Source organism: Ornithodoros turicata, chromosome 7 (assembly GCF_037126465.1).
Source record: "Ornithodoros turicata isolate Travis chromosome 7, ASM3712646v1, whole genome shotgun sequence".
NCBI classification, from domain to species: domain Eukaryota; kingdom Metazoa; phylum Arthropoda; class Arachnida; order Ixodida; family Argasidae; genus Ornithodoros; species Ornithodoros turicata.
Genome location: NC_088207.1, coordinates 47292538 through 47317854, shown reverse-complemented (window position 1 = coordinate 47317854; position 25317 = coordinate 47292538). Strand labels below are relative to the sequence as shown.

The 25317-nt window shown below is 45.2% G+C and overlaps 2 protein-coding genes across 7 annotated transcripts in view; one reads left to right on the top strand and one right to left on the bottom strand.

Moving 5' to 3' along the window:
* Positions 1-25317, bottom strand: part of LOC135401321 (serine/threonine-protein kinase D3-like) — an 88308-nt gene that overhangs the window by 17721 nt on the left and 45270 nt on the right. For 2 of the 3 annotated variants that reach the window (XM_064633659.1, XM_064633658.1), the window contains one exon: positions 2506-2661. In XM_064633659.1, the coding sequence (XP_064489729.1) occupies positions 2506-2661 (156 nt within the window). Of the gene's footprint in view, positions 1-2505; positions 2662-4717; positions 4981-25317 lie in introns of those variants that run through there. The other variant, XM_064633657.1, reaches the window with a different exon arrangement.
* The window catches only part of LOC135401323 (uncharacterized), a 70490-nt gene continuing 50313 nt past the window's right edge, over positions 5141-25317 (top strand). For 2 of the 4 annotated variants that reach the window (XR_010424783.1, XM_064633660.1), the window contains exons 1-2: positions 5141-5235; positions 18005-18064. Coding sequence is in view for 2 of the 4 variants with exons in the window: in XM_064633660.1 (XP_064489730.1) it covers positions 5231-5235; positions 18005-18064 (65 nt within the window). In the remaining 2 variants the exon portion in view is untranslated. Of the gene's footprint in view, positions 5236-6196; positions 6288-18004; positions 18065-18129; positions 18244-25317 lie in introns of those variants that run through there. The other 2 variants (XM_064633662.1, XM_064633661.1) reach the window with 2 other exon arrangements.

The window sequence follows — 25317 nt, the reverse complement described above, 5'->3', positions numbered from 1 at the left end:
CTTATCCACCAATGAATTATGTCCCTACACCAATGAATTACTTCCTTTTGCGCTTCACCGCAACCAGCCGCGACAAAATATGTAAATCGAAACCAATTAATTACTGCAACAAATGACCCGCTTCGGTGGCAGATTTTTCTCTGAAAGGTGTCCACTGAAGGTCCCAAAAGGGCTAGTACCCATTTTAATACCGACAGCGCCCTGCTTTAGAAATTGTATTTTTACGAAATTCATTTGAATTTTTATTTCAATAATAAGCGCCTCCCACTCATTCACACGGTGCGCAGCTTGTAGGTGGTATCGAACAGATACCTGTAAAAAAGAAAGTTCGTCGATTGGTGCACCCGTTCGCGAATTATTTAGCCCGGGGATTTAACTGAGACATCCGGTACACCTCGCAATTAAGAACTCGCAAGACCATTCATGATGATGATGCTTACGTTTTATCTGTGCGACAACGGTGTAGATTGAGAAAAACATCAGTTAGATTTTTATAGGTTGCGTGCTGTTCCAACACCATAGTTACGCGACGTGGATGTTAAGACCTTGCCACTGCGCTGCTACTCAGAATTAGTCAAAAATAATATAATCCCCGCAAGGAGAGAAAGACAGGGAGAGAATATCTGGCCGCCAAATTTTGTAGTTTGTCCATTTCGTGATCACCAACGTAACTGCCTTGTGCGGCAGTGCGTAAATAGAAAAACACTGAAAAAATAAATAAATAAAAAACGGATCTCAGAATACTTAGCCAGCCCCGACGCTAACAGCTCTTGAAAACACTGATGCACAAGAGCCACACCATGCGGCAGTTATTGCTTTTTTTATAATTGTTATGTATTTATATTTGGCACGACCGCAGTGCCCCACTGCTTGGTATATAGCAGACGCCCCACACTGAAATTTTCCCCAGACACTCGCAGAGATCGCTTCACAATTTATGCCCATTCCGGTATAACACGCCCACGCTGCCATTAGATTGCAGTCGTCGACGCCAGACCGGACAGAAAACGAATGTGGAGATATTTCTCTCGCTTTGACTGCTGTTGCGCTGGTGAAATTGCGGCTGTGATTGAACTTCATAGTGAACTGAACGGCTCACGTCTTTAGCGAAAACGAAAATTGTAACAAAGAAGCTATAGAGGCAAAGTAGTTTCTTCAAGACCATTTTATATGCCCGAGAATTCGGAGATCGCGTGCAATAGCGTTTGGACGAATTTCTCCGTTTCTTCACGTACGTTCGATCTGTCAGCCAGACTCGCGCGAGGAGGATGTCTGGGACAAACTAGCGTCGTCTCGTCTGCGTTACTTTCTCTTCATGCCTCATTGGCCTGACACAGCTATATAAAGTATGTATAGAACAGTACCCTATAACTTATACGTGAGAAAAGTAAATGCGAATCCGGTGCACAAGACGACGACCTACTAGGTTATAACGACCATGTCATAATCAGCAAGCCCTATGAGGAGCCAGTCCGCACGATCCGCTAGGGGCGCTACTCATCGGCCCGCAAGATCTACATCACGATTGGACAATGGAAATTTGAATTTTGAACGCGCAGAAGCGGACGTACGACTGCCGTAGCAGACGACAAGCAACAGCTCCTATGAAAACGCGTAGAATGATGATGATGATAATCAACTGTAGAATGAAGCGTCTCCCGTGGTACATCCACCGCTTGAACAAAAATACTAAGGTAAGCTGAAGTACAGCTCGAAGCACAGTTGACTTGAACGCGCCTCCGACCTGCGGAGCGGGAAGTGAGCCACCCTAGCGGCACTCAGGAGAAATGAAGGGAAAGAGTGTTTCGACTGTCCCCTTGTGCTGCGGGGGTGTCCACCTTGCCATGAGCTGTTTACTCGGCATTGCATTACCATTGCATCCTTGCGATATCGGCCAGCATACACCTCTACATAGCCGCCGCAAAACCAAACAAACGTCGCGATGATAACAACAGCTGACGGTAATGCGACGCCGAGTCAACAGCTCATGGCAAGCCCCCGCGGCTCAACTGGGAGAGTCGAAACTCTCTTTCCCTTTATTTCTCGTAAGCGCCGCTAGGTTGGCGCTCTTCCCGCTCCATAGGTCGGAGGCGCGTTCAAGTTAACTCTGCTTCGAGCTGTACAAGGTATTGCAGAAATTGGGGAAGTAATAACCGGGCTGATGAGTAGCGTCACGGCTAGCTTCCAAATGCGGCGCTGGGAATGGGTGCCTATGGCATGGTCGTTATATAGCAGAGCGTGCACAAGACAAGCGTAGCAACAAACTGACGAACGGACGAAACACACAGCTAGGAAGCGCTTCGTTTCGTCCCGTGTTTCTAGCGCTTTTGCTTCACTCATGCAGTACCAACAGGTCCAACGATACGTCCTTTCAGGGTAATGATAGGTTTTGCTGCACTGCCTAAGTACGTATATGCCGTCCTGAACTTATCGATTTTGGCGCCTTCTTTTGGCTGCATTGATATCGAGCGTGACAGTTATGAACGGTAATAATGATGCACTTACCTTCCTGTCTATGAAGTTGCAGGCAAGGTCTTTGAGCGTCCTGAGGTTGAGCTCGCTTGTGTCCATGGTGACGGTATCCTTGACCAGGCCAGCCTGCATCAAGAACGTCACTTCTCCAGGAACGTTCAGCACGGGCAGCTCCATGACGCTGAACGACTGAAACATAAAAAAACAAGCATGCACTCATGTCAATACATGTCCCCTATTTTGGCAGCCTAAAGTATAACGATGCGTAGCTAACATAGGTAACTAACGATAATCCCGGAAAGCTCCTATACCTTTCTTTCAAATTTCAAGCTCCTCACTAGCAAGGACCAGCAGACACTCGCTAGCTCCTTTCAAGTTCTAGTGACACAAAGGCGACGTAACAGCTCACAGCTGTAATAGCATGCTTTATATACGGCGATGCACTGTTTGTATTTTTGGTATCATCAAGAGCGGAGGTGTGGAATTCGTTTCTTGATTTTTCTGGAACTTTCTTCGGAATAGTATGTGCATTCATGTGCATGTGTGCGTGTTGACGTTGCAGTCTGTAGGGACAGCCTGTTTACTTACTTCATTTTAAATTAGAAAAGATATGTTTCTTTACAACTTTTAAAGTAATCTTTCCTTTCCTCTTCCTCTCATGTTTTACCCCTGTTGGTAAGGTGATGGGCACATTTGGATTTTTAATTTCATGCCCTACGCGTACTATGACCGCGCACAAAGTAATAGCAAAGTAACTATATAAGGAATTACGATCAGTTCGAGTAACTTTCGCTAGACAGCACGTTCTGTGCGTCCCGCCCTTCGTTGAAGGATATGTGCATCGGGAACAAAGTTCATGAAGCAGCTAAATTCTATTGATGATTGATCAGGTGAAATTCGCTTGTCTGTCATGACTCGTGTCAGCGGACCTATAATGTACCCAAAACAATCAAGGTTTTCTAAATAAACTAATTATTTAAAGAAAACGCAGTTTCCCGAACGGTTTCCAGCAAAACAGAATTTCAACCGGACTCTTAACCACTGGATTTTAACCCACCTTCTGTGTGTCTAAAAATATACAAAGACCCGAAAGCCAAGAACGTTATTGTTATACACCTTACGTCTACATTACAAATGGCATTACCCTTATATGCACTTTTTTTTTTAAATGTAGAAATGTCCATTATTGGTCAGACCTGTCCCACAGCAAAGTGCCATGCAACCAGAGCTGTTCAGTATTCATAAGGACCCCAGCGACTCTACATCGCGAATGACTCCGTAATCTTTTACAGAACGGCAATTACTTTCTGGCGATTCAAAAAACGCAGTTCCTCCGCCATACAGGGCAGCTCAAAACGAGCTTTCGATCCCCTGGGCATGGAATTATAAGTCCCGGGAATTGTGCACCGATGCAGCACTAATAGAGATCCCCTCCCCTTCGTATTCACCAGCGTATACTTTTGAAACTAATACATCACGTGCGAACGCGGCGAGGTTGGCCGAAGACGACAGTTTGGAGGGAAATTGCTGTCGCAAGCTAAAGCTCGAGAGGAAGTAAGGCAGTGCAAGGAACGTTAGAAGACGGACGAGTCATTCTGGCTTCGCATATAAGTTCGATATAAGTCGATACCAGGATTACAGAATACAGTCTTCGAGATTTGTACGATGATGGTCGTTGTTTGTATCAGGTTCGAAGAAAGTAGGTTCGAATATCCAATTATACGTAAATACTGTATGCAGTCCCGACCGGTCTGTCGACACTTGCATCTTCGTAACGTCATCACGTAACTGTGTTTCTACAAAATCAGAAAGTCAACACGGCCACACATCGCTCTTGCGAATAAGACCAAATTAAGACCAATAAATAAGACGAAATGTCGAATTGCGACCAAATACATAAGACCAAATTGCGAATAAGACTAAATTGCGAATAAGACCAAATGGAAACGTACGCAGGCGCTGAGCCACGAGAGCTCGGGTCTGACCCCGTTAGTGGATTAAAGCGTAAGATATATATGTGAACACAAGTAGCAGGCGCGAATAAGCTCGAAGCCACGTGGTATACGGTCACGTGGCACTGTAGTGCTAACAGCGGGAAATTTGAACCGCGTTTAGCGGCGAAACCGTGAGCACAAAAAACGGTTGTTCGTAGAGGGCAACAACAGGCGGTGCGCTGTCGCAGTTTTAAGATGGAAAACATATACACTCCATAATACAGATGTCTGAAATGTCTAGGCATACGTACGTCCTGGCCCAATGCATTCACGACAATACAAATTTGGGTCGAGTCGGGACTCTCATCCTCCTCCTCATCGATGCGGCATCTGACGCAACAACCGGCGAAACGGGATCGGACCATGCCTCGCCATCAACGGCAGCACGGCGAAGCAGAGGGACCCATAAGTAAAATCCCGAACAGCATACGGTCGTCCATGCACGGCTGTAAACGAACTCTGAAATGCCCCGCGTTGTTTTTGGCTGCGCACAGGGGGAGTTGACAGATTCCCTGAACCGTCACTTAGCCACTGATAATGCGTTATCACCAAATGCCGCGTTTTTGTGGCCTATCGCACGAAGAAGCGTCACTGGCCGTGATAACAAATCTGACCTTGGCGTTTCAGGTTTTGCCACCTGTAGGCCCCCCCTTTGTCAAAGCGAAACAGCGTGTGAACGTTATCCGGTAATCCAAAAGGGGCACTGGTGCGAGCGAGTTAGGTGTGCGTCGTCCTTGTTCCCCATCGCGCCATGAATTCCGTGGATGAGGTAATGTGAATTGAATTCTGTCCCTCTTTGCGTCTTTCTTCCTGTTTTAGGCCCGGTTTCACCAACGCTGGTTAACTCTGAACCGAGATCAAGAATTCCTAAAGCTTGAAGTGATGAGTGCCGTTTGGTGAAACTGGGCCTCAGTCATGCACGCGTTCTTGACAGTTAACTAACGCTGCCTAAAATAAACGAAGCCTGATCGTTATTCGAACTTTACATGATACTGAATATAGTCCCATCACCAGCAATGCCCTGTCATGCCAGGAGTTCTTCCTTCGAGACACCATGTACCTCTTAGCACCGTTTCTGACTTACAAAGGTCGTTCAATGTTGACCGATACTTTTATTTCTCTAAATATAATGGAAAATTCGGGAAGCACCAAACTAGGTCACTTTTTCAACGTATTTACCGTGCGCATATAAACACCGCTGTCATCGCTATGGCAACTCTTTGATGCCTTTGGCGTAGAGAGAAGTGAGCTGCTGCCGTAGCCACTGCAGGACACCTTTCTGGAGGGCTTCATCTGCGTTGAGGCTAAATCTGCGCTGCAAGGGGCAGAACCTCGCAGCGCATTTCAGCCAGGATTGCTACCGTCAAATTCGCCGTGTAAGGCCGGGCATTGCCATGAAGAATAATGTCCTTTCCTTACAACATTCCAGACATTTTCTGGCCGTTTCGCACGGCACCCTTTATCAACGTGGAGTAGTACTGACCATTAATCGTGGCCGCTTGCTCGAAAAAGTCCGCATGGATTACACCCCCCCGCATGCCCCGGAAGACAATTCTGATGGACTTCCCCAGCAGACGGCTGCACCTTGCTTTTCTGTGGTGGCGGGGAAGTCTTGTGTCGTTATTCCATGCCGCTGCTTTTTGTCTCTATATAGGGTGAAATGATGCACCCAGGTTACATTACATGTTACGATTGATTGCAAAAATTCATCCCTCTCAGATTGAAACCGGTTCAGCAGCTGCTCAGAGACTGCCATGCGCGCTCCGTTCCGGTCACAAGTTAGGTGTCTGGGAACCTATCTCGCACAGACATTGTGGAACAGTAAGTGCTCGTGAATGATTGTCTCTACACTGCCGACACTAATGTTACGCTGGGCTGCAATGTCCCGAACTGTTACTCAGTGTCCAGCTTGTATCGCCGCCACTACACGTGTATGACCCATCTTCTCAAATTTCTGTACCAAGTAATCAACAATCTCGCTTGTGATAGTTAGGCTCCCTTACCAACAGCCAGTTTAAGCGATCTTCCCACGTAATTTAAAAGAACCGCAGTCTAGGACTGATTGTTCGAACTTGCCCCTTCCCTTCCTGGCACGATTCCTATAACACGCTATATCGCGACTGTCCTTGTAGCAAGTGTCTGTATTCCCCTCTTATGCTTGCGTGGCATCTGCATACGACTTATTTTGTGTGCCCCACTCCCGTTAGAGCCCCAATAGTGACTAGCAATATTATTAAATTAACATACCAAGCCCACGATGAGGCCAAGAAAAGCAGTACGCATCGGAAGACAAAGAAACAAAGACAGCAAAGGACATCTTCTGCTCTTTCTCTATCCGCGCAGCGGAATCCCACAAAAGCCAGAATGTTGACAGAGCACTCGGCAAGCGTACCGTCTTTCCTTACACAAACAGTTCCGCGCCGTCGGAAACACTAACCTCGTTGAGACATCGCATCCATGTCTGGCAACGGCGGGCCGCGTTCATCCACCTATATATGTATATGTCCGGTCACATATGGGTAAAATCGCCGCACCTATATTAACCGAAGCGAGAACCGCGCGTGGCAGGCTTGGGAAAGACGCGTATATACATGCAGACTCGCAGAGCTGTCAAATATGGATCACGCCATTTGGGCTAAGTAAGGCCGTATAAGGCTTAACGTGACACGTGTTCGCCGGGGATTCTTCGAATGCGATTAGACTCGTTTCGCCGGGGCTCGACCAAGGCCCTTTCTGTCCAAGATGGAATTAGGCAGAGTGCGGCATTAGGGAGTCTGCTAGAATACCGTACGTACAATCAGTGTGCCGGTATATATAGGTACGTTCCGCTGCTGGATATTTGATTATGTGGTGGTTGCAGACCAAGACATTATACCGTGCATTCCCACGCGCTGCATGTTTTCTTGCACAGCATGCCAGCTGATCTAATTTTTACCATGGATATAACGCGCATCGGTTGATAACGCCCGCCAGAAGGCGTTTGGCGGCATCCTTACACTGGAGAGCAACATATACCTATGGTAGTGGAGTGGTGACAAACCAGGTGCTTTGCTTCACGAGGGGTACAGAACTTGCGAACAGGCTGTGAACCAACGAACCACCAGTGATCTTCCAATGGAATAGCAAGTCGACCGTTGCGCTTGACTGATCTCTTCTCTTTGTCATGTTCTTTTCTCGAATAAACGTATATATCCCGCCGCCATAGCACGGTGAAAGACCGAAGGTACAGCGCGAAAGAGAAAGCTACACTGGACAATACTGGGGGCATGTATTACGGGCACGTTAGAGAGACTGGAAAGTATGGTACAGTTTGGGACAAAAGTTCACTGAACGCGGCACTGGCGCATTCATTGGAGCGGCCCCTGCTAGCTATCAGGAAAAGACTGAATAAGAAACGGGTGACGGGTCCGTAAACTTTTGTCCTAAGCTGTACCTACTTGAGCTTTGAACGCATAGCACCTTTTTCCAATCAGTGACAGTTAATTTATAAATCAATTAATTTATAAATCTTTCTTTTTCTCTTACATCGAGGCGTTGTTATATCGCTTATCCTCACTCAATATCAAAGAAGCGCGGAAATGTTCAGCGATCCGCTTCCAAACACGATAAGCCTATGGCAGCGTTAAAAGTAATAAATCATCCGTCCCTCCAGTGCTAACTATACATTAATGACACGCCAAAACATAAACGAAAGAATCCTCCCCATGAAAACCATTTATTAAAGCACGATGACAATTAAAGCACCGAACTAAAAGAACAGGGTTGACAGAAGCGTGGTGTTATGAAGGGGGATCAGGGACGGCGGAGGAGACACTGTCAACAAGAGTATGAGACGCGGACGGGAAAATGACAGGATGGCCCCTTGTTTGTACATCGGGGTTATAAAGATAGAGAATCGGTGGACACGGCTAGATACAGGCTGGTATACCAAATATACGTCGTCCTTCCGCGACACTTTAAGTATCCCTGAGAAGATAACGACGCGAAGTTTCAACTTGATGGAACACATGAAGTTAGACAAAAGTGCATGTTGGCACTTTGTTTAGTACCCTCTCTTCTTGTGTTTTTGCACTTACGAGTGAACTATTGGAATATATTCCGTTCAGAAGAGACATCGCTTCGGTTCGAAATTCGAATCTGGAATTCCATATTAGATTCAGAATTCGAATCTAATACGCAATGATGCGCTCCAATATTCGGATTTCGCATACTGGTACTCGGGATTTTTCGAATCCGAAAAATCCGAATATTCTCACGGCCCTAGTAAAAATTGGATGGAGGAAGGGAAAGGAGGAGGATCAAACGTTTATATCTACGGATTTTTGAACGTCTACCATTTGTGTATCTACGCATGACTGTATACAAGTCAAAAAATATTAACGAAAGTGTATATACATACTATACAGCATGGCAACATACTGCAAGTACTGTTTCTCCAATATACGCGCGCACCGCCCTGCTTTTTCTTTTTGAGTCTGTGTGTCCCCAAAACAATGGTCGCACACGGCGACGGCTTGCGGCAGTGTTTTCTTATATCCGACACCCCCCGCACAGCACGCCTTGTCATCGGTCGCTCTGCGAGCCGTCACAAAAATAATGACGGGAGAGGGAAAAGATGGTGATGAGACACGCGACGGCATGCAGAGATAATGAAGTTACGGGTGTGGTCATCTCTTGGGCTGCTGGGGCAGTAATGACGTCAATCACGCGGATACCGGCGTGCAGGGAGAGAAGAGAGAGAGAGAGAAAAAAAAAAAGACACTGTTACAACAGGGACCAATGGCCGTTTCTTCCTTATTTCCCTTACCGCCATGGTTGATAGGTAACCGGCGACGAATGCAATCGGATATCATTCGTATGCCACTTTGTGGCAGAATTATGGATTGCCTGTATGCGTATCTTTGTGGTGAAGCCTCGCTCGATGGCTGGAGTAGTCTTTCCCAGCGATGCATATAATGCACGCTGCTAACGGAAGATAAGGCGGAGAGGCAAGTATGAAGCTATATGTAGAGGTACATTCGTTATATTTTTCTTGAAATTGAGAGAAACACGAGATTATTTCACAAAATCATTGCGTTTTTGGACGACGCTCAGTTGGCTAAGTATCACAAGCCAAGACAAGTAAAAAGCCTACCTGGCCCACACTTTGCGACTGGGAACGAGTATATAGTTACCTGAAAAACAGTGTTAGGCCTTCCTTCGTGATAATTCGTGATAACATATTGGAGTACAAACCTTTCATTCGTGTTTAATTTGCCCTAACGGTTTATCGTTGTTGTTTTTGCTACCTCTCTGCTGACGAGGTTACACAGTCGGTGCGAGAGGGAAAAGCGAATGAGCTTCTGGAACTCATTCGCTGCGGGCCAATGCCATTCGGTTTCACCGTGTGACACGGAACGAATGCCATTCAGTGTGAATGTCATTCGTTGGGAATGACATTCAACTTGCCGTGTGACCGGGGTATAACTTGGTATCCTACAAATACTTTTAAAGGCGAGTATTTAGTACTGTAACTTAAATACTTTTTGGGAGTAACTAATACTCATTCCGTAAGTTACACCTAAGATACTGCGTTTTTTTTTTTTTTCGGGACACAGGAAGGACAAGAAAACCACTTCGCGTGTTCTTTGTTGTGCCACTTATACCCCTGTCAGACGGGCGCACTTACGGCCTTAACGGTCACGGCCGTAAGTGCATACTGTCATTAACTCCTTGCCAGACGGTCAGCAATAAGGCCTTTGCGACAAAACTGAGATAGAAGGGCAATGGCGTTCCCGCAAGGAAGTTTACGCCATTCCATCGAAACTGCCCAAGCCTCGTCACCAAGCGACCCAAGCGCCATAAAAGCACGATTTCGCACATTTAATTCAATTCGAAATAAAATGTTTTTTACCCGACCTAATTAAGGGGTTAGTAATATTGGTAATTCGAATTAATTTCAATACTCTTGCATGGCCGAGCGGGTTAAGGCGTCCCGCTCGTTGGTGATAGCCAAGATCGTGCTGAAGAAGACTGGGAAGGTGATGGGTTCGAGTCCCACCACCGGCTGTGCTGTCTCAGGTTTTCCCTGGGTTTTCCGAAGCACTTTCCAGACGAATGCCGGCACAGTTCCCCCTGAAGTCTGCCCAGGACGCATACTAACCCCCCCCCCCCCCCCCCCCCCTGTCGCTCACTCCTTCGTTCTGTCCTCTCTCCATCTGTCCACGTCTGTACGCCGCTCGCAGTCACAGTTCCTTCGCGGCGCTGACACGGAATAATATTAATAGTTTTACAAGCCTGCTAGATCCCCACGCTTTCATAACGCTTTGGTTTTGAGGGTACACATTTTGTCGCTATGTCAAATAGCTTTGAAGAGGGCCGCTAAGCGGAATAGATTCGATTCACAATCGCACACGGGTTGTTCCTACTTGCGTAACACTACTAAATTTGTAACCTGCACAACGGGTATTTAAAAGCCTCGCATGTTACAACATAAGGGGCTTTTTTTTAGAAACTTTGCGTTACAGAAACGGTGCGCGCAGGAAATGTGCAGAGTATAGCGAACGAGGGAAGGCCCATTTTGCTTAGCATCCGAGAGTGATTTCAGAGTTCAACGTGAGAATATTGGCTCATGACACCCGAAACACCATCACCAAAGTAAAGTTGTGGTTCTGGCTCCTGATGATAAGCGCTGCTCCTAAAGACGATGGCGATAGTGATGTGGATGCCATTCACCATAGCTTTGCATTCTATAAGAAACAATAAGAAATTTAAGTCGTAATAATTTAGTAATTTTAGGGGCCTAGAAGCTGTAATTGTTCCCCAATATAAACTTTTTTTTTTCTTCTTCAACTGTGGTACAGCTATCGTAAACGCGATCGCTGGTGGGTTCTTTCTCTTCTTCCTCCACGCTGTAGCGTACTGTAGGAATCGTTTACACGACGTTTACATCCCGAGTCTGTTGCTATTGTAAGTCTATATCTGGTGAACGTTGGCTATTCGCGGCTGAATGCTGCTCAGCAGAGGACAGCTGAGCATGCGAAGGCAAGCATTAGCGGTTTTATTATCAGCGTGGTGGGAATAACCTCTGGGTATATAACCACCGCCACAGTCTGTGTGTGTTCTTTAACGATGTCCTCATATCGTCTAAAGTGAGCATGACATGCACAGTACATCCATTACGGAAAATCTATATACGCTGTAACCCTTCCTTCCAGCGGCAGCAACGTGATGGTAGATGATCCTACCACACGCTGCGCTGTCTGAGGTTTTCCCTGGGTTTTCCGGCAGAATTTTCAGACGAATGTTGGCCCAGTTCCCAGTGAAGGCGGCCCAGGACGCATACTATATAACCCCCTATCGCCCCATCCTTCCTGCTGTCTTCTCTCCATCTGTCCACGTCTTTACGGCGCTTATGGCCACAGTTGATTCGCGGCTCTAACACGAAATAATAATTTAAAAAAAACATTTCTGCGATACACGCACAAAACGGGAGAAGCAACGCGCGTGGCGAAAAGCGCCTGTCCTTTGCAGCATCCTTTCCAAAAATGTATTTTCGCTGTCCTTTCATTACTCTTAATGTGTTCACAGTATCGCAGACTCGCCGTCACTCAGAAAAACACCGACATGAAACAGCATCTGAAGTCAGTGGTAAGAGAAAACGCACGAAGAAAAAAAAAAGCTGAAGATTGATGTCGCTTTCGGATGAACACTTTTAAAGGCAGGCATTCAAATGTACCCCTTTAAACGAGTGTCTAGACAAGTCGTTGAGTTCGCAAATGAAGCCAGTTTTGAAAGCGTGCGCGGCTCGTCAATTTTATATGCCCGCCCAGTCCAATGCTATGTTTTCAATCTTCGCTCATTGCAGGAGGAATAAATCCGGTATTAAGTGAAGTCCTTCATTTCGACATGTTTCACTGACGCGCACGTAATAAGACCGTATACAGCTCCCATTTATAGATCTGCGTGTTTATCGTTGCAAAAATGGTGCTCATAAAGAAAAATCAGTGGCGTAAAAAATTCAGTAAATCGTTTTCGTTTCGTTCAATCAGGTGCGCGAACCCTCCTAGCTAGAAGTACGGTTCAGCTGAAGAGAGAGTCAAAACAGCGCCAACGACAAATGCTACCGTGCGTGTAAGCTTTTACGTTGTGGCACCGAGTTGTTTCATACTTTGCGCAACCAAAGAGCAGGGTGGGTCGATATGGATTCTCTGGAGTGCGAAATAATACCACTACCGAGCCTAACTTTATAAACAAACTCCGAGTCACAGAGATGGTTTCGGATCTTCATTGATATTTGATGGCGAACGTCGCCAAGAACTCCACCGTTGGCTGCGAGTCGTCTCGATCTTCTCCTTTACTGCATGAACCAAAACTCAAAATCATAACAAAACACGTATAGTCTTTATCGTTGTTTGCGGATTTATCGTATTTCATCGGGTAAAAGATCTCTCTTGCCAAAATATTCCCTAAGACGCATACAGGAGTGAAACCCCGTATCATGATGGAAGTGGTTGTCCCTTAAGTAAAGAAATGCTTTAGCATTAGGAGTGTCAAAGTGGTAAAAGCTATATGTATGTTTTTTTTTTTTTTTTTTAGTACGCACTGCTGTCTCTGCCGACGTCTCCTAGGTGGAGCCATGATTGAGACCACGCAGTGCACCCATAATGGTGTCGAAGTGTGTCGTCCCGTGCATTGAATAGTGGTAATTGAATGGAAATTCACTTGAATTGCTTTAACGGCTACTGTCGGAAAACTGCGAACGACATAATGTTCCTGGCCAGTTTGTACGCTGAAAGTAATGTTGGTAACATTGTTCGTCATGCAGACTCTTTTCCTACAAATGTGCGGATATACTCCATATCCGCGGGCACGGATGCATCTATATATGAACTATCCCAGTTGCGGATGCGAATGTTACATGCTGTTATGTTACTGTCAATGCAGCCGCACTCAAGTCTAACAACGGTTGAATGAACGAGACAAGTTACATCGTCGTGTGCGACCTTTTGCACAGATGAAAAACAATTAGCAGTTCGCTCCCCCCCCCCCCCCCCAAGTCGAACTGAGCGAAATAATCTGCATATCAGGCTTACGGTAGGTTACCTAACTTGGCCAGTGAATTTAGTATGAAATATTTGGAATCTATTAATCAGTTGTGTGAACATATCAAATCAGATCATGCAGGTGTGAAAAGAATGTTGATTATTAATTCAATACATTTTCCTGAAATAACTCGGGAAGATATTTTGCACATAGTGAAACGTATGAAAAACAATAAAGCTGTTGGTTATGGTGGCATTATAGATCTCGTGATATTAAGAAAACATTGTCTGCTTCACTTGTTCAATGGTATTTTCAAAACAGGTAAGATACCTGATCTAAAACACTGGTACCTTTACCTGATACCTGTCTTAAAACAATAGTAATAAGACCTATTTACAAGAAAGGGCCTAAAGGTAATATTTGAAGTATAGACCTGTGTCTGTTCTGCAAACTCTGTTATATCATGGAGAAGTATGTCAGTAAAATAGTTGATTTCTTGGAATGGGAATACTTAGCGATTCTCAATATGTATTTCGGCCTAAGAAAAGTACAATTCATCTGTTAGAAAACTTTAATGATGATGTCAGTAGGTCTTTAGATCGTGGATGGGTTGCTACCTCTCTTTTTATAGATTGCTCAAGGGCATTTGAAATTATAAATCATGAAATTTTGCTGAGTAGGTTATATTCTGTTGAAACAACAGGAAATATATATATAGTTTGTTTAGAAATTATTTAGAAAACTTATGTCAATCCGTGAAAATATACAACTTTTTTAGTCCTAAGTTACGTTTGTCACATGGTGTCCCGCAAGGCTCTGTGCTTGTACCGCTCTTATTTATTATATATGCTAATCAAATTTCCAAGGTACCGTTGCAGGGGACATTATATAAGTTTGCCGATAATACAGCGCTAGTGGTTGCAAATCATAGTTATGAAAGGGTAGTGAGTGTTATTAAAGGCGATCTACAAAAATTAATGGAATGGTATAGAGAAAATCAAATTGCGGTGAATGTAGAAAAAAACTAAGGTGATGGTCTCAGACATCCGCGAAAAATGTTTAAGGAATTACCCATAAAAATGCATGGCGATTTTTGTAATTGTACTAATTGCCCCCTGATCGAGTATGTGGATAGTATAAAGTACCTTGGACTGTACCTAGACTATAATATGAAATGGCACACGCAAGTTTATAAGGTCTGTAAGAAACTTCGCTCCGTTTCTGCACAAATGTACTTCATTAAAAGAAATGCACCATTCAGTATTAGAAGATCCATCTATTTTGCGCCGGGTATGTCTTCATTAAACTACGGAATAAGATTATATGGGAATTGTGCGCAAAACTTGAAAAATAAAATAGTCAGTACATAAGAAAACGTTACGAAACATTGTCCCTTACCACGGTTATAATGATGCAGCTCGGAATATATATGTAGAGTCGGGAATATTAAGGTTTAGCGATTTCTTCAAATATATTTTATGCAAACATTACTTTCCAACTCAATTTAAGATATTGGAAGAAAGAGGCATAGCGTTAAGATCTGGTACACATTATAAAATCCCCTTTGTAAAACAGAATACGGCAAATGTACTAGGAACAATATTGTTCCCCATTAATTTAACATACTACCTGATACTATCTGATGAACTTAAAAAACTGAAATCTATATCTAGCGTGAAAAAAGAAATAAAAAAGTGGCTGTTGAACACCTACGTAAAACGCTCCTAGCCTTATTATTATTATTTATGTTCGCTACAGTAAGTTTAGGTTTTCAGTTGTTGTGTATTAAGTTAGTACTTAGTAGTTAGTTTGTATGATAGTAGTAGTAGATAGTAATGGTATGTAGTTGTAGTGGTGTGGTTGTAGTAGTCGTTTGTGTTAATACACCATTTGTGTTACATCATCCAGTTTGTATGTGAACTTGTTGTTCCTATGGCCTGTATCTTTCTATTTATTTATTTTTAGCTGTGTCAGAAGAATCTGGCAAAGAATACTCAGTATGGTGCTGTTGTCTGCAACCTGCAAACAAGTCAATTGGCTTAAGCAGGCGGTACTGTGTTGTAAAAAACTTGTGATGAAAAATAAATACTAATAATAATAATTATTATTATATTATTATCACCAGCGGCTGAAGTCGGCCCAGGACGCATACTAGCTCCCCTGTCCCCCACTCCTTCCTGCTGTCCTCTCTCCACCCGTCGACATCCGTGCGCCGCTCATAGACACAGTTGCTTCGCGGCGCTAACACGAAATTTAAAGAATCAGCATATCGTTACAATACGCACCATTAAAATTATTGTGCTTGTTTCGCGCGTTTCCGAACGCATACCATCAAGTGTCGTCCCCGCGTTTTAATTCGATATAGCCGAACGAAAAAAATCACTTTGCACGCGACGTTCGGCTTCTAAATCAGTCTGGCAAACACCGACAAAGGCCCTTTTTCGGCATCTCCTAACGTTTCAGCTTTTAACTATATTGAGACCGAGAGGGAATTCGAAAGAATTCGAGTATTAGGAAGCATGCGCCTCCGGCAGTATGCGCATGAATTCGAGACCCCGTTATACGCTGAACGCGATATTCATGCACGAAATCAGATTCAGCCAGACTGGTTTGTTTTCCCGAAGCAAACTTTTGGGAGATTGTGAACAAATGAGATTCTGGCGTTGCGCAAAAATATACATGTTCGCCATTCCAACTCTTCGACCCGTATGCGGGTTGCTTTCGGCGTGGGATCTTCTCATATGCAATGCTCCTGTGCGTTGACAACATGGGGAGATTTTGGCCCTACATATCTGAAGAGAAAACAAGCAAGATTCATTCGTGTCGAGGTTGTCGGTGTATGTGTGAATTTATAGATCAGGACACCTGATGATCTCGAGGTCGGACTGTACACAGAAAGGGAAAATGGAGTAATTTTTTTTTTCTTCTTTTGGGGACTAAATGATACAACCACTGATCCTTTCGGGACTAAACGAATGTGGGACTATAAATGAATGACACATGGTGGGGATCGCATTTCACTCTTTGTCGCCTCACAGTCTAATCTGCATAATATATGTGCATAAATGAAAATACTTCGAAATAAATAGATATATCGAGTCGTAAGATCTTGTGACATGCGTAGGACACAGTATGTCAAGAAAGAACAACTATAGCAGTTACTTATACTTTACAGGCAGGACATCAATTGTATTGCGATGTTTCTTTACTGGCTTTCTTCTTTGAGTGTATATCTCTTGACAACAGCCTCAGCTAAACTTTCCTTGACACAGTAACGAAAGGAACCTCGTTGTCCAACTGCTCGACTACTCGAGTTACAGCTGTATACTCAAGACGACACAACAAAAAACAGCATTATCAATCTACGAGATGCGACTATATAGGATGAGAAAAAGAAAAATCAATACAGTGGTTCTCATAATGTTGCACTCCCACCATAGCCCTTGTCATGAAAGCAAACTTTCAAGAGTCATATGGCTTCCTTACGAGCGGAATGTGAGGTTTTCCCTATGTTTTTCGGCCGACTTTCCGGACGAATGTCAGCACACTTGAAGTCTGCCCAGGACGCATACTAACTTTGCCCACACACCCTTGCCACCACTCCTCCCTCTGTCCACTTCTGGATGCCGCTTATATAGCTACAATTGCATCGCGGAGCTAACTCGGAAATCACAAACGTTCGTCAACGCGTGTGTGCAATCATTGGGGACGTCAAAGTGAGAAAGAAGTGCTGACTAATTATAGGGTGCCTCAACACAATAGTTCCCTCTGCGTAAACAGATGGAGCTAGTATTCAGATCTTCCTAACTAATTAGTGTATAGAGAGCGCAATCGACTTTTTTCTTTTCTTTTTCTTTCTTGTCTTTAGTCGAGGTATACGTACTGTACAATACTAATGCAGGAGAAAGTACTATTTTTCTTCCCGACTGCAATCATGGAATACGAAACGACAACGGTGGATCTGCTCTGCATTATTGATTTTGATTAGTAAAGATGAAACAGGTGCGCGACGTGCAGATGGAAAATCTGCGCTGATTGAATACCACGCTGAATGGATTGGGACGGAAGATTGTGATATGTTTTATGGCTCAGGTGCTTGTATATAACGGCGGATTTTTAGTGAGTCTTTTTAATTCAGTGCTAGCGCCGCGAAGCGCCTCTGGCTATATGAGCGGCGTACAGGCGTAGACCGATGGAGAGAATGGAGGAGATGGAGCAGTAAGGAGTGGGGTTAGTATACGTCCTGGGCCGACTTCAGGGGGAAATGTGCCGACATTCGGCTGGAAAGTCTTCGGGAAAACTTCAGACAGCATAGCCGCTGGTAGCGTTAGAACTCATCACCACCCATGCAGTCTTTAGCACGACCTTGTCTACCACTAACGTGGATTTTTACTGTTCAAGCACTGGCTATAGACGATGCTGATAATTTTGCGCTTACTGACGCACAATCTGCTCTGGTCAAAATACCAGGCATGAACTCTGATATACGTATTTATGCGTGTATTTCTTGTCAGGTGGCCGATTGCACAGGAGCAGGGGAGGCAAGCTATAGCTTGGTGGACACGTGAGGACGGGTAAGAATTCTCATTCTTTCTTTTTCTTTTTTTCAACCATAATTTTAGAATTTCACGCTCTGCAGTTCTGCAGAACTATTCCAAAATTCGGGAAAACATCTATAGGGCCCTATAGGACTGGCTTCGACGGCGCAATGAAGCATCCTGCGTGCTCTTGGCGAAGCTCGAAGCCCACTGCGGTATGCCAACTATATTCTAACACATTATCTCGGCCTCCTTTTGAACGGCAGTGTCTCAGTTCGTTTTAAGACGGTTGACAGGCACTGCTTCAAACTTACACGCTGAATCACGCGTTCGCTCTCGTGGCAGAATGACGTTCGTGTAACTAGAGCAAACAGCTTAGCCGAACACCACCATCTGGCGACAGCACCAACACAAAAGCCCCCAACGTTCTGTGAACATCGCAGACGGTGCTGTCTGCTTCAGCGGTGTGTCGTCCCTAACTATCCTAACCATCAGAGAAAAGCTTTCAGATCAAGAAGAAAGAACCGCTCTTCTAGCAAAAGATAAACAGAAAAACGACACAGCTAGAGGGCGTCTGGAAAAGAGAGAAGAAATAAGGGGGACAAGAAAGTGTTTCCTTAATACTATCGATTCCGAACAGTATTTCGAGACTATGCACCTGGAAACACGAAAGGAAAAAAAGAAAAGACGCTCGGGGGCACAACGATTAACGCAATGTTTCGAAGCAGTCCACGCGACCGGGGTGTGAGGCTGGTCCATTGTTTCGCAGACAGCAGGCGTAATACAAGGCCGCAGAGAATTACAAAACAGAGCGCGGGAGATCACACACGCTTGTCCAGTCCGATTCAGGTGCCAAGGTCGAAACGAAATGACGGATACGTGCAAGCACCAACCTCTTTGTTGCCTTGGGAACGTACGTGGGCAAGAGTGAGGAAAACGAAAAGGAGCATGCACGCAGGGGTTGGATGGAACGGCGATTTTTATCGCGTGTCCAGAAATTAGGTTTTCGAAATTATTTTGTAGCGCGAACAAACGACCTTAGAGGGAATCGCTCAGCTACGTGCTGTGCAAAGATCGTGAAAACAAGTGTCGCAACCTGCAAGCCAGTTTTGGTTACCCTAATTTAACAAACGCTGTTCAAAAACACAACGCCTCAACTGTTTTGGGCCGTCTGTCAAGGCAGTTCTTCTAAGCAAAGACAAAAAAAGGCTTCATCGTTGCAGAAACCGTCTGAGGGACTAACCGTGAGCAATCTTTAGATCAGACCAGATCAAGAGGAATAACTGTTGTCTGGTACTTTAGAGCAAATTCATGTCACTTTCTTAATATTTCCAATAAGATCCAACATGGTTAGATCGGAACAACCTTCCTGTGTACTTTCTCCAACATTCTTATCATACGCTCAGCCTGCGCTTCAGATATTCGCTCAGTTTGGCTTGCAACACGTTCCTGCGACAGTTACTGCCTTAACTATAATAGCTGGCCGCCCCCAAGAAACCCATATTCTTCGACTGTCAAAAAAAAAAGAAAAAAAGTCCAAAAGAAGGGAACGCCTCCTCTTCATATGAGCGACTAGTATTGTTGTCACGCAACCAGAGAGATGCGACGAACAATGTCAGGTCGTATAGCAGGCTTATACAGTGTACAGCGTGGCATGGAAACCTACTTACGAGATTCCTTACTCTGTTGCAATGTGCTCCTCCTGGCCAAGGCTTTTCGGAAATCCCTGCGCGCGAATGATGCCAATCAAAACGTCGGAGGCTCCGCCGTCAAGCCGAAACGCGTCGTCAGCGGTGCGTTTAGCCTACTTCCGAGAAGCATGGCTTCGATGAGCATTTCGTTTTCTTGTTTATTGCTTTCATTTTAAAAAAATGGCTATGACAATTCGGGGCTTTATGACGGGGACAACCACGCCCACGAACGACACCATACATAGTGGTCGGTGTGAGGCGTCCCCGCTCGTTTGTTGGTAGCCAAGGTTGTGCTGAAGACTGGGAGGTGGTGGGCTCGAACCCTGTCACCGTGGCTGTGCTGTCTGAGGTTTTTCCCTGGGTTTTCCGAAGACCTTCCACACGAATGTCGGCACAGTTCCCCCTGAGGTCGGCCCAGAACGCGTACTAACACCCCTGTCCTCCTCTCCTTCCTGCTGTCCTCTCTCCATCTGTCCACATATGTACGCCGCTCCTAGCCACCGCTGCTTAGCGGCGCTCACACGGAATTTTAAAAAAAATATCGTTGTGAGGATTAAATTTCAGATTACTGGAGATGCCGAAACGTATGTAGAAGCACACGACATTGGATATTACATTTTCCTTCATTGTCATTTTCCTTCAGCCTTGAGTGTCATATGGGGTAGACGCATCCACATTTTGTGGCACTACCATCTCTATATTTTTCTTTATGCATCCATTCCTCCCATTGGAAACCGCAGAGGGTAGGGGAGAGGGGCTATGTTTCACTCGGCACAAATTGGTTTTGCTAGAAGGCACACATTTTTCGAGGAAGCACGTATACCATCACGCAATTTCGCCTGTCAGAACTGACCCTTCCTATACCCGAGAACCGGTGACGTATACCCTTAAAGTACCCGAGACGATGTAGGAGGAAGACTCTGAAGTCACTCACTTGGGGCAAATACGTCTTGCTAGGGCAGGTTCTCATGCAGAATATAACTATAGGGTTGCTACACAAATGATATCTCTGTTCCCGCCAGCAGCAGGAAAAGGCTGCTGATTGAGTTTGACAGTGTACAGCTGCGTAGGCGCGATACGGAGGTCCTCTGCTTCGCAACAGACGAAAGCTTTCTTAACCTGCAGCTGAGTTGACCATCGTCCAAGTCGGTCAACGCGCAGCTGCAACATGTCTTGCCGTCAATGAGAAGACTCATGCCATGTAACGTTGCTTCGCATTTGAGAGAAATCCTGAAGGACATGTTCCCGAACCACACTCTCCGGGTCTCTTAATCAGTGAACTCTCGCTCTCTCTCTCTCTCTCTCTCTCTCTCTCTCTCTCTCTCTCTCTCTCAAAATTGCTTGGTCCCTGGCCAAATGCAGCCAACCAACGCTCCGCCCTCAAAGCTCTTTTGACCTTTTTGGACACCAATTCGATCCTTATTGCGAGTCCCAAAAAGGCGCTTTTTGCATATTTTTTTTAATGTGTTGCCGCTGTGGTGCTGGACGCCTTCCGTGATGTTTCGGGGTAAATTGAACATGCGCTTTCCATTTCCATTGGAAAAACGTGAGGTTGACTTGGCAAATTAAAGAGATCAATTTTAAAAATTAAATGTATTGCAGTTGAAATTTGACAAAATCAGTCTTCCCTGGTGGCAAAAGTGCCACAAAGACCAATGCAGCAAGCGGCATCCTTGTACAATGTCTAGATTTTTTTTATATAATTCAGGGACACGTTACAGCAAACACCCGGTATATCCGCCAGCAGAGAATGTAGTCAGCCCATTGAGAGTGGGTACGAGACGGACGGGGAATCGGACTCAACGTGAACCTAAGTACGTCGTCTCCGACGAGTGTTTTCACAACATGATCAATGTACAGCCCGCATCAGAGCTAACTTGAACGCCATTCCGGCTTGCGAAACCTGGTGGTGCTTAGTAGAAATAACGGCGGATGGTACAGTTAGAGGGGTGACCCTCGTTATGAAGGCTTTTGTTTTCCTCTAGGCGCCGCCAGGTTGGCTCCCTTCCCGCTTCGCAGGCTGGAGCTGTGTTCAAGTTAACTTTGACTGGAGCCGTACAAGCAACAGTTTGAAGCATGTGGGTCCAGCTGACCTGTAGGTGTTGACCTCTCTCATAGTATAGTGATAAGTAGAGCGCCGATTTTCATGCAAATGCATTTTTTTTCTTTCTTTCTCGATATGGTTTCGTACCTGGACGATGAGAAAACGCTTTTGGTCTTAGTTTTGGGGCCGATTAGAAGGGCTGTATAGTGCATATAAATGAATGTTTGGCACAATATGGCACATGTCGAATGAAAATGCATGCATTGTGCATATTTTACCATATTTTCGTATGACAACGTGCAACAGCATTCGTCGTCTTTTCGTTCGAATGAAAAGGGATGTCTTTCGGTCCTCTTTCGCGAAAATTACGGTACAGAATCGAATATTTTCCATGTTTATAGGAGGGATGTAGTCGTTCAGCCTCGAAGGATGTAACGTACAGCTCGGCGCTCAAGGCTCGGGTGTCTGAATATGTTCGTTGCGCGTGCGTGGTCGATACGCCGTGCTTCGCCTTCGCCATTTGTAACCTGTGGAGCAGTGCCGAAAGCAAAGCCTTCTGCCGCATGATTTATATCTGTTGCGCAAGTCTTCTCTCTTGTGCTCCTAATGAACGCGGCTTTACTTTGTCGTGTGATCTCTAATGAAATGCTCAAATGTTGTAAAATATGCATTCGACGCATTCCTTTCACTTTACTGAAAGATTTTTCGAAGATTTTTAGCGCATGTAGTTACGCGCATATTTGGAGTGTTTGTTGTGCATATTTATCCGCGTTCTAGTGATAAGCCTCAACAGATATACGGTTACTCTGTATACAAGCGTGCATTGGGAAGTTATGTTATGCTACAGGAACTCTCATTTATGACAACTTAGTGCAACCAAAGACGTAGACGAGAAAAGATTAAGGACACGCACTACGCCTCTACAAATGATTTATATTACACAGACAAATACTACACCGTACCAAACGCACGGCGTTAGTCTCAAGTCAGCGCAGAACACGCAAACACAGCACGAAAAGCGGATCAAGTGTCTCGGTACTATTTGGCCTAAGTTGCACATGTGCCATAAAACAACAACAAGCGCACAGCAACCACAACTACCCCCCCCCCCCCCGGCCCTCGAATCTCAGCCTTGATAAGCGTAACATGAATGTTCAACACCAACGCTCCGAATCCGTTGCTTTTGTACAGGGACTGCTCTAAAAACCACCTATCTAAAAAGCACCATCTATATAGTATAAGGTGTAGGGACTGCCGTGAACAGCCTTGCGTAAAATGACGTTTCTACGACATTCCTGGGATGCGCAAACTGGGCGAGAATGTATATATACTCCTCGTAAAATGTAGAACAGATGTCGACGCAATCTGTGCGACAGTATCTGCGATATCGAAATATGCAGATAAGATACCATCAAAATATATTGCCTGAGAATACATTAAGATATTTCACGCTTTCAGTATTCGAGAACCTACATCTATACATTCGGGGTAACACAACGAGAAACAAGTTTCGTGCTCCCGCGTATCTCCGAGCAAGTTTCTCTGGTTGGTTTACACTAACCATACAAGTCTTTTATGGGCGCAGCAGAAGGTGGATGAAACGGAACGAAGGAAATATATACGACATGCGCAATTATCCTCCGTCTCTCTTCGTTTACTGCATCACATATTCAGCTTAAAAGGCTATACGAACGTGGGATACCCGCTATAGCCTATTCCCAAACATTTTTTGTTTTGCGCGCTCCTTCAGGCACTGGGCTATCGCATTCCTTGGTTAAGTGCCACTTACCTACGTGGACGACAACAACTATACCTTCTGAAGTCAGCGCCGAATTTACGGTGGTCTTGTATCTGCACGGTTGGACAAACCCGGCAACGGCATACATCGATATAATTCAATCTCGTTCTTTTTTATCCTTTCATGTGAAGGTAGAGCTTTCAGACGAGAGGCTTCCGAGCCATGGCGACTTTCATGCGCTATACTTCCTTTTTTTGTGAGCCACTGACATTCCTCCTACAGCTATACCGTTCGCTTTCTGAGTGCACCGAAATATCCCTAGTCGGGATGCTAAGATAATTCATCGGATGCGAGCGACTCGATGTCGCCGTTACCGCTTGCGTCAAGTGGACTCTCCGTGCGGTGACTCTGAAAATGTGGAACATCCTTTTCAGTTGCCCGCATTAGTACTTGCTTCTATATCTATAAGCAAGAATCTACTAGTTTCTCGCCCGCCTAACTATGACGAAATTGCTGCCCTAAAAGCACTGCTCATCTTTCGATCTGGACAACTTACGACTCGGGTCGTTACTGTGAAATGCCATCATGACGTTTTCACCAAATTATCACCAGCAATCGGGGTATAGGTAGGGAGTGACTTTTTCGGGTTACACCCGATTCCGCCCGGTTATTCCCCCCCCCCCCCCGAACTAACCTCCGACCAATTCGGGTTAAACACGATTTCTCCCCGAATTCCAGTCACTATGAAATCCTGAAGTAACGTTCCTGAGCAGCACAATGTACTGGAAGTCGAGTGCAACAGGGGTGGACGGGTAGGTGGAGGGCCTTGAACAGACTCATGAAGCTAAAGAACATTGATAAGACACATACCGTCCACCCCTATTGCACTCGACTTTCAGTACATTGTGCTGCTCGGGTTTCCACTGAAGACGAACAAAGGTCGCCACGTGTAACACATGTATGGGTCACTTACGTTCCCAGCAATACACCCATGTGTGTCAACACTGTCTATGCCTTCGGGGATTACTGCTGGGAGATCACGATCCCGCAAAAAAAAAAAAAAAAAAAGGTGGAAGAAAAGAGAGATTAGGAAATGACTGACTTGATAGACAAGAGGAGAAACAAAAACACCCGATAACACCCGAATTACAGATTTTAAAATAGCGCCCGATTTTTACCCCCGAGTCTGAGAAAGGCATCTAACCCGAAAAAGTCACTCCCAAGGAATAGGGTATCGCCAGTCACGATGAAGCGTGCCAATCATCATCATCATTAAAATGAAATGTTTTTGGTGTTCCTTTTTCTTTTCTCCACCCCCCCCCCCCCCCCCCCGCCCCCGCGGTTTGCAGGCCCGGCTGACGGAGTCCTGGATGGCCTGCAATAATATGAAGCTGTATTTCGACCTGTGATTGGCTAGATACCTCAAAAAGTGGGTGGAGCCTCTGGTATATGCAGGTCCCGTGAATGGCCAGACTCCCTTTTAATACACGGCTAACGATGACACCCTGAGTATAAGGACCGATGACCAACATTTGTCCCGAAGGATTAGTACCGTAATTTCACGCGTATAAGCCGCAGGTCCCGTTTTTAGGAACGTTTTGAAAACTTTCTGGCAGATAAGCCGAGTGCAATACGACGCGACTGATTTGTGCGACACGTAGGGTTGCCACCTTCGGTAGTGAAAAATACCGGCTGAGGGAGAGGAGGTGGAATAGAGGGAAAGGAAGAAATGTTTGCGGGAAAGGAAAGTTGGTGAGGGGTGGAGAGAAAGAAAGAACGTGCGTACTCGCTCAAGACAACAATGATAATAATGAAT